Source organism: Squalius cephalus (assembly GCF_949319135.1).
Source record: "Squalius cephalus genome assembly, chromosome: 22".
NCBI classification, from domain to species: domain Eukaryota; kingdom Metazoa; phylum Chordata; class Actinopteri; order Cypriniformes; family Leuciscidae; genus Squalius; species Squalius cephalus.
In genome coordinates this window covers 32,301,212-32,310,605 of record NC_137143.1, presented here as the reverse complement: position 1 = coordinate 32,310,605, position 9,394 = coordinate 32,301,212, and the positions used below count along the sequence as shown (strand labels likewise).

Below are 9,394 nucleotides of genomic sequence, written 5' to 3'. Positions count from 1 at the left end.
TTTGAAACATTTGAAACATTTATTATAACATGAGCAAACATACAGGAACTTTGAATGTTACATGAAGAATCAAAAACGTAAATATTTACATAATGTAACAGAGAAATGCAGTTTGATTCTCTCCACCCTGAACATCATGCATTAACATCTCATCTTAATGAACACTCTCAGACATAGCGAGTCAGATTGAGGCGAGTGAAGTGTGTTGTTCTGCAGGGACGCTCTCGACTAGACTCTGAACTCTGGCCAGGATGATCTCGTTGGCGCAGCTGCAGTCTCCAGTGCTGTAGGGGGCGCTGATGGTCAACACACCCGCCACACGGAGAACGTCCCCGTCTTCGGTCACCGGGACTCGGTTCTTCTCCAGCCACACACGTAGATTCTCCCTCCGAGACTTCAGTTCGTCAGCGCTGAAGACCTGCGTTCTGTCCGGCAGGAACAAGCTCTTCATCCGACTCTCCGACTCCTTGGTTCCGCTCCCGAGGATCTGAACGTCTGTCACCGCGTGACCCAGAACCACTTTCACCGACGGACGCTTCGTCTCTGGGAAACTCACCAGCACAACACTGCAATCAACAAACCAACACGATATGAGATGATTCACACTTTGATTCGAAAAGCAAATGATTCGTTTGAATCAAATGCTGTGTCTGAATCAAGTAATCGAATCGAATTGAGTAATCGACTTGAATACTTTTATGGAGGTAAAATAATGACAAATGTATTTGAAACAAAAAGTAGGGATGCACGGATATGAAAATTGACCGATACCGATAATTCTTTATATTTGAAAGCCGATAACCGATATATTGGCCGATAAATCTAAATCCAAGTTTTTATATAATTTTTGAGAGCCTGATTACAAATACAAAAGGCTCATCATTAAAATCTATATCCCAAACACACAATCATAATGTTCTCATGATCATTTTATGAAGCCGATATGACAGACTTTTTGCACTTTACTGTATTTTCCTTTTTGAAGTGATTCCAATCATATTTTAAGCGACTGAAAAGCATCATGTTGAACAGTGCGCATCTGAAGCGTCTCAGCTGAAGGAAATAATGCAGTATTTATCGGCTTTAATATATCGGCCAAATTTTTCATACCAGGCCGATGACGATAACCAGTGGTGGAATGTAACGAAGTTGTTACTTTACTTAAGTACATTTTTCACGAATCTGTACTTTACTTGAGTAGAATCAATAGTGCATACTTTTGACTTTTACTTCGTTACTTTTTGCAGCAATTATTATACTTTTTACTCCACTACATTTCATCAGTTTTTCCCCTTGCCAAAACAGGGATTGAAAAAAATCTCCATGTTTTCGGTGCTGACGCGTTCATGTAACATGTAACTGTGGTGCTGCAAATAAAGCACCTAAAAGCTGTCACAAAGAACCAGCAAAAGTAATGATTATGAATATGTAAAATATAACAAGGAGACATTTTAATTGATGCTGACGCGCGATCTTTGCAGTGAACGCGCCAGAGAGAAATGCACATTTCATACGGATTACATGCAGAGAACATGTTTGTTTTGAATTGTTCTGTTTAAAAGTACACATTTCAAGCTTTCTATATATATATATATATATATATATACGTCTCAGGTCTGTGAGGCAAGTACAGACCTGAGTTTTGGTTCATGAGTTTCACCAGTTCACGCGCCCGCGCCTCCGTGTCCTGATCTATTTTCTGCTATATTTACTTATTTATTAAATCCAGGCAATTGTTTGATGAAACATTGATTAAAATTAAGATACAATTAATACGAAACGAAATTCACTTTAAAGAAGGGCTTCTGAGGTCTCTGTGAACGTTTTAAAGCAGTATTTTAGTGCCGCTTTCAGAGCGCTCACGTGCGTAACGGAGAACTGACACGTCCTTAACATTGTTTTTTCCTCATAAATGTGAACACAAAAAATAAAATGAATATTTTATGTTCTGTGGAGAGCCAACCCTTCTTCATCCGGTGGGTATATTACTTTTGGTTTGCGCAGTGAAATTCACAGAATTACTAAAAAATATTTTGCCACCTAAAAGTTAAAGTTTTTTTTGTGTCACGTCCGTTAGGGATTTATATTTCCCTCATATTAAATATAAAACGCATGTGTCTGTAGACTAGTATTTTTCTAATTTCTGGACTTCTTTATTAAGGGAGTATGGGGAGGATGGATATATAAACAGTTTCAATTGGTATTCGAGAATTTACATTTCAAGTTTTTACAGCAATTGTCACATCCATAACGCTGGGATTGCCCAATTTTAAAGAATTTATCCAGGTCTACGTATTGTATAATGTTAACTTCAAATAAGGGGTGTGTCGCGATTCTGCCTTCTCACACTCACACCGCGACACAGGTTCGTGGATCCGAGTGTCTCGGTTTCATATTGCATATTGTTACAGCCCTAATTATTAAATATAGACATTAAGAGAATAAATTGTTATGAAAGTACTTTTACTTTTAATACTTAAAGTACATTTAAAATCAGGTACTTTTTACTTAAGTAAGGTTTTCATTGTGGTACTTTTACTTTTACTAAAGTAAATATGTCTCTGGTTATTTGTACTTTTACTTAAGTACTGAGATTCAGTACTTCCTCCACCACTGACGATAACAGTAAATATGAACATTTATCGGTATATATATATACCGATATGGTGGCTGATATATCGTGCATCCCTAATAAAAAGCTTGTCCTACTTGAAAAAAATATGCAGTGCATTAACCGATTTTGAAACTGGGAAACTCAGCAGCACTGGAATGAACAAAGTTCAACACAATATGAGATGATTCACCCTTGAGCTGGGTATCAATTCAGAATCAGATGTTCCAATTTGATTCGCAAGCTCTCAATTCGATTCAGATTCGGATTTCGATTCTCGATTCGACTCAATGAATATAGATTTAATACAAATCCTATATTTATAAAAAAAAGAACAGTGAACATAAGTTTACAAGTGGTTAATTAATAAAAAGAAATTAAGAGCCACAAACCTGTATATTAAACTCTTCTTATTTTAGGTACATTAAAACAGAACCCAACTCTATATTTCAAATGCATACAATGAATAGACAGGATTTTGATGCAAGATGAAAAATTGATGCTGAAAATTGGGAAAAGTCAGAACAGTCGCACGCCTTCATCAAACAGGATCAGGGTATTTTATGTTTAAGATAAAACATTAAATCTCACAGCATTATCTGTAACATGGAAGCCTATAAACAGTGGAGGAAAACTAATACTGGCTTTTGTGTGATGGATAAATAAATATGGAAAATAATCGATTCGTGGCCTTTGAGAATCAATTTTGAATCGGCCACATTTTAAAAAACGATTAATCGAAAAATCGATGAATCAAATGCTGTGTCCGAAATCTAATAATTCTATGGAGGTAAAATAATGACAAATGTACTTGAAACAAATAAAAAGCTTGTTGAATTGTGCTAATTGAAAAAAAATATGCATTGCATTAACCGATTTTAATGCATTGTATTTTTAGGGCTTGCATTTTTATTAGGGATGCATGAGATATCGGCCCCCATATTGGTATCTGCCGATATATGTTAATTTTACAGTTATCGTTATCGGCCCATGAGAAAATTTGGCTGATATATATTAAAGCTGATAAATAATGAAGTATTAAAATTATTTAATATGACTGAGCTAACATGAACTAACATTGAACAGTTGTGTTTTATTAACTAGCCTAACCAGAAAACAAAAAAATAATATTCGGGTCATGATCAATTCATAATTGTTTTGTAGTTATTATTCTCTGATGTTTACCTGGCAGACACGGGGTCCACCGTGAACACGCGTCCCTCGAAGCTCTGCTGATCGTGAGCTGTTACACACACCTCCTGATTGACAAACTCCTGCCACTGCTGAGGACTCCTGTCCCTCCACTGCAGCATCTCTGCAAACAACGAATCACTTAATCAGCGTTAATCAACTTAATCAGCGACTTCATCTCCTCTGAAGTTTGGCGTGTGTGAACGCTGTGCGCGCGTGACGTCACTGTCGCAAACGAGCGTGTGATTGGTTGGCGGGGTCAGGCATGAGAATCATAGGAAATGTAGTTTTTTGGCGGAGGCTGCGTCAGTTTGCGCATGCGCAGGCGAGTCGTCGTTTGACAGGCTGTTGTTTGTTGCTGTCAGGATTTCCCTATTTCACGTTATGTCGCGATACGGGCGACACGCGGGTGGTGAGTGTTATAAATCATGAATAATTCACGAATAAAACCAGGCTGGAGGCAGAACGCTTCATCTCATGTATTAAATATGTCTGGTTATTGAAAAGATGTGTTGTGTTTTAGCACGAGCTGCTAACTGTAATGGCGCCCTCGCGAACACTGATTAATAATAATAGTAATCATGATAATTAATAATAAAACTAGTAATTGTAATAATCACAACATTATTTTGATTCATACTTGTGAGTTTGTTGGGTTATAGGTTAACGTGAAGATGTTCATTCATGTGTCGTTTTATTTCTGTGTTGTTTTTATTAAAGTTTGCTCTGTATTTCAGATTTGAAATGATCATTTAAGTTCGTAGATGCTAAAACCGTTTAATTGAAACAGTAAGTGCAAAGTCTGTAAAGTTGATTTTGTTGACTAAAACTATTACAATTCATTTTCTTTAATTGAAATTAAGCTGAAACGAAATCAAATATAATATGAAAACTTACTAAAGTGCTAAAATTACTAAGACTAAAATAAATAAATCTAAATAGAAATAGAAAGACAAAAGCGCTTAACAAAATGACTCAAACTTAACTAAAAACATAAAAATAAAAGCTAATTCAAAATAATAATAAATACTATAATAGTTTATAAATAACACTGCTCAATATATGCTTATTTGAAATGTCAAAACTGAGTTTGTCTCCTGTCAAAATGTTTCTAATTTCACCATGCATATTATAAAAAATACATTATTAGTATTATATAATATAATATATTCTTGAAATCCTGTTTGTGTTGTGAATTGTGTTTTGAATTCTAGACTTTCCCCTTTTAGCCGCAGAATTCTGTTTATTGAGCATTAGTCTCTTGTGTCACAGAGTTAAACCATGGTAAAACCGGGGTTATTTCTTTATCTCATTCCCTGAGTGACGGATGACAGGTGTTAAATGTCCTCCTCTCTTTCAGAAACGAAGGTGTACGTGGGTAACCTGGGCACCGGGGCAGGTAAGGGTGAGCTGGAGCGGGCGTTCGGGTATTACGGGCCGCTGAGGACCGTGTGGATCGCTCGCAATCCTCCGGGATTCGCCTTCGTGGAGTTTGAGGATCCCAGAGATGCTGAGGATGCTGTGCGTGGCCTCGATGGCAAGTGAGTGGGCGGAGTCACGATTCAATGACTCACTCGTAAAGACACCGGCTGCGTCCCAAATCGCGTACTCTCTTGAGTAGGTACTTACTTTGAATAAGTGATTCACGACTGCTAAAAAGGTGCGTTCTTATATACAGTAGTATGAGTGTGTGTAGTATGAATGTAATCCGGACGTACTATTGTCGCCATGTTGTCATTATCATGTGACCAGCGTCAGTTGCCATTCATAAATCCTCTCCCGTGGCCTCATGGGATAGTAAAGTGTCCATCGTATGCACACTTCAGAATCTTGCTGGAAGTAGCCTAGTAGGTCATTCATTCGGTACTTTTTGCCTGCTCTTTTATGAGGACTGTAAATTCAGTCAGACTTCTTTTGTCACATATTGATTTTGCCTAATTTATAGTAGGGAAGTATGCGATTTCGGAAGCAGCCTTCACTTGTTTCTTTGCTGGATGAATCAGTGTTTTTTAACGAATCTATTGAATGAATGGATCAATGACTCACTCATAAATCCTTCACTTGTTTCTTTGCTGGATGAATCAGTGTTTTTGAACGAATCTCTTGAGTGAATGATTCAATGACTCACTCTTTAAGACTTCAATTGTTTCTTTACTGGATGAATCAGTGTTTTTGAATGAATCTCTTGAATGAAGGATTCAATGACTCACTCTTAAAGACTTCACTTGTTTCATTACTGGATGAATCAGTGTTTTTAAACGAATCTCTTGAGTTAATGATTCAATGACTCACTCTTAAAGACTTCACTTGTTTCATTACTGGATGAATCAGTGTTTTTGAACGAATCTCTTGAGTTAATGATTCAATGACTCACTCATAAAGACTTCACTTGTTTCATTACTGGATGAATCAGTGTTTTTAAACGAATCTCTTGAGTGAACGATTCAATGACTCACTCATAAAGACTTCACTTGTTTCATTACTGGATGAATCAGTGTTTTTGAACAAATGTCTTAAATGAATGATTCAATGACTCACTCTTTAAGACTTCAATTGTTTCTTTACTGGATGAATCAGTGTTTTTGAACGAATCTCTTGAGTGAATGATTCAATGACTCACTCTTAAAGACTTCACTTGTTTCATTACTGGATGAATCAGCATTTTTGATCGAATCTCTTGAATGAATGATTCAATGACTCACTCTTAAAGACTTCACTTGTTTCATTACTGGATGAATCAGTGTTTTTAAACGAATCTCTTGAGTTAATGATTCAATGACCCACTCATAAAGACTTCACTTGTTTCATTACTGGATGAATCAGTGTTTTTGAACGAATCTCTTGAGTTAATGATTCAATGACCCACTCATAAAGACTTCACTTGTTTCATTACTGGATGAATCAGTGTTTTTGAACGAATCTCTTGAGTTAATGATTCAATGACCCACTCATAAAGACTTCACTTGTTTCATTACTGGATGAATCAGTGTTTTTAAACAAATCTCTTGAGTTAATGATTCAATGACTCACTCATAAAGACTTCACTTGTTTCATTACTGGATGAATCAGTGTTTTTAAACGAATCTCTTGAGTGAACGATTCAATGACTCACTCATAAAGACTTCACTTGTTTCATTACTGGATGAATCAGTGTTTTTGAACAAATCTCTTGAATGAATTATTCAATGACTCACTCTTAAAGACTTCACTTGTTTCATTACTGGATGAATCAGTGTTTTTAAACGAATCTCTTGAGTTAATGATTCAATGACCCACTCATAAAGACTTCACTTGTTTCATTACTGGATGAATCAGTGTTTTTAAACGAATCTCTTGAGTGAATGATTCAATGACCCACTCATAAAGACTTCACTTGTTTCATTACTGGATGAATCAGCGTTTTTGAACGAATCTCTTGAGTGAATGATTCAATGACTCACACTAAAAGACTTCACTTGTTTCATTACTGGATGAATCAGTGTTTTTAAACGAATCTCTTGAGTGAATGATTCAATGACTCACTCATAAAGACTTCACTTGTTTCATTACTGGATGAATCAGTGTTTTTGAACGAATCTCTTGAGTGAATGATTCAATGACTCACTCTAAAAGACTTCACTTGTTTCATTACTGGATGAATCAGTGTTTTTGAACAAATCTCTTGAGTGAATGATTCAATGACTCACTCTAAAAGACTTCACTTGTTTCATTACTGGATGAATCAGTGTTTTTGAACGAATCTCTTGAGTGAATGATTCAATGACTCACTCTAAAAGACTTCACTTGTTTCATTACTGGATGAATCAGTGTTTTTGAACGAATCTCTTGAGTGAATGATTCAATGACTCACTCTTAAAGACTTCACTTGTTTCATTACTGGATGAATCAGTGTTTTTGAACAAATCTCTTGAATAAATTATTCAGTTACAAATACATGTATAACAGTCACTTGTCGCCACCTACTGGTGTAACGATGTAACTGATACAATCTTTATCTGGAGCGTCAAGCTTTAAAAGATGATTCGCTCTATTTCATCAGTGTTTATATCTGAACTATAAACCTTGATAATCTGAATGATTGTAAGACAGAAATAATAATTCTGTGTGTTTAAAACACTGTTAGTGAAGCTGTTTCATATCTACACATGACAACGGCTCAGATCTGAATGTTCGCTGTGATCGGACTCATCAAAGGTTTAACAGAGAGAGTCGAATCGCTGTAGTTTAGAATAAGAGTGTGTGTGTGTGTGTGTGTTTGAATCAAGATCGCCATCTTTTAACTATTGTGCAGGTCTAAGTTTTAGTTATTTTAGTACATCAAGTCAAACTAAAGGAACACGAGAAATTCCAGATACCTGGAATTTTTCTATTTTGTTTCAATTAAACTTTATTTTATTTTTAGTAACAATTTTTTTTATTTCACCACAGGTTGTTTTTAAAGTGCTTTATAAGTAAAGTTTGATTGATTGCTGATTGTGGTTTTGATGCTGCATTTTTCTAAATGTCATAATCATTAGTTAACAAGCAAGTATTCAATACTCCAATAAACTCATTGATCCTGCAATAAATTAATACTTTATTTAAATTAATACTTTTTTGATTTTGTACATTTCTGAAATACATAACTTGGACAGTTTCCTGTGATAACAGAACACTAAATTGTAATATTGACTCATGCACTTCCTGTAAAGCTGCTTTGAAATGATGTGTATTGTGAAAAGCGCTGCACAAATACATGTGAATTGATTGATTAATTGATTGATTGATTGATTGATTGATTGATTTGTTTCAGGGTGATCTGTGGCTCTCGAACGCGTGTGGAACTGTCCACCGGAATGCCCCGGCGTTCCCGATACGATCGTCCGCCCACCCGCCGGCCCTTCGACCCTAGCGACCGTTGCTACGAGTGCGGCGAGAAGGGCCACTACGCGTACGACTGCCACCGCTACAGCCGCCGGCGCCGGAGCAGGTACAGCTAGCTGTGATCTGAGCACCGCTGAACCGGATTGATCAATAACACTGTCAATGCTGTTTCCCTGTTATATTGTTCTCTTCTCTCTCTGTCTGCTTGACTTCCTGTTGATTTGTTTGTGTTGATTTTGTGGGGTTGGAGGGGGGGATGTTTTGTTGTTTTCTGATCTGATGTTTTCTCCAATGTTCTTTGGGATTTCATTTTTTAACGACTGACCTGGTCAAAACGTTTCAGGTTTCATCGTTTGATTCAGAGAGTCACGATCCTTTACGATTTCACGAGGCATCTAGCAAATCCCACACTTTTGAGCGCCTGCTATGACCGGGGCACGAGCAGCCACGCCCCCTTCGCTGAGGCTCCTCCCACTGCTACTTAACTATTCATAGCCCCTCCCCCCCAACCCAAACCTGATGAGAGCGCCAATCCGAGTAAATTTGGCTAGTGATTTGTGCCTACGCTTTTGATAAGAGAGCATCGAGACCTCGGCAGACCACGATCCCGTCTAGAAAAAGCGCCTTGCACACTTCTATCAAGTCTCAATCAAGCGATTTGGCTGTCGATGCAATGTCATCGTTAGAAATCCAAGAGAACGACTAGATGCAGAGGTCGGCTGATGATAG

At 37.0% G+C, this 9,394-nt stretch overlaps 2 protein-coding genes across 3 annotated transcripts in view; one reads left to right on the top strand and one right to left on the bottom strand.

Moving 5' to 3' along the window:
* Positions 1–4,044, bottom strand: gemin6 (gem (nuclear organelle) associated protein 6). The gene is made up of 2 exons (XM_079857876.1): positions 3,797–4,044; positions 1–566 (listed from the first exon to the last, which is right to left on the bottom strand). Exons 1-2 carry the CDS (start codon positions 3,922–3,924, stop codon positions 182–184), a joined length of 513 nt encoding a protein of 170 aa, XP_079714002.1. The 5' UTR covers positions 3,925–4,044; the 3' UTR covers positions 1–181.
* Positions 4,045–4,110: 66 nt separating this feature from the next.
* srsf7b (serine and arginine rich splicing factor 7b) overlaps positions 4,111–9,394 on the top strand; it is a 9,160-nt gene continuing 3,876 nt past the window's right edge. Inside the window, exons 1-3 of one of the 2 annotated variants that reach the window (XM_079857842.1) lie at positions 4,111–4,214; positions 5,163–5,419; positions 8,595–8,771. In XM_079857842.1, coding sequence (XP_079713968.1) covers positions 5,310–5,419; positions 8,595–8,771 — 287 coding nt within the window. In that variant the 5' untranslated portion in view covers positions 4,111–4,214; positions 5,163–5,309. The remainder of the gene's footprint in view (positions 4,215–5,162; positions 5,420–8,594; positions 8,772–9,394) is intronic. The other variant, XM_079857843.1, reaches the window with a different exon arrangement.

Excerpts from the sequence above, each read along its gene's own strand:
- gemin6 (XM_079857876.1), bottom strand. The coding sequence starts at position 3,924 with ATGCTGCAGTGGAGGGACAGGAGTCCTCAGCAGTGGCAGGAGTTTGTC. Across the intron at positions 567-3,796 it reads GTGGACCCCGTGTCTGCCAG|TGTTGTGCTGGTGAGTTTCC; the intron begins GTAAACATCAGA and ends TGTTGATTGCAG.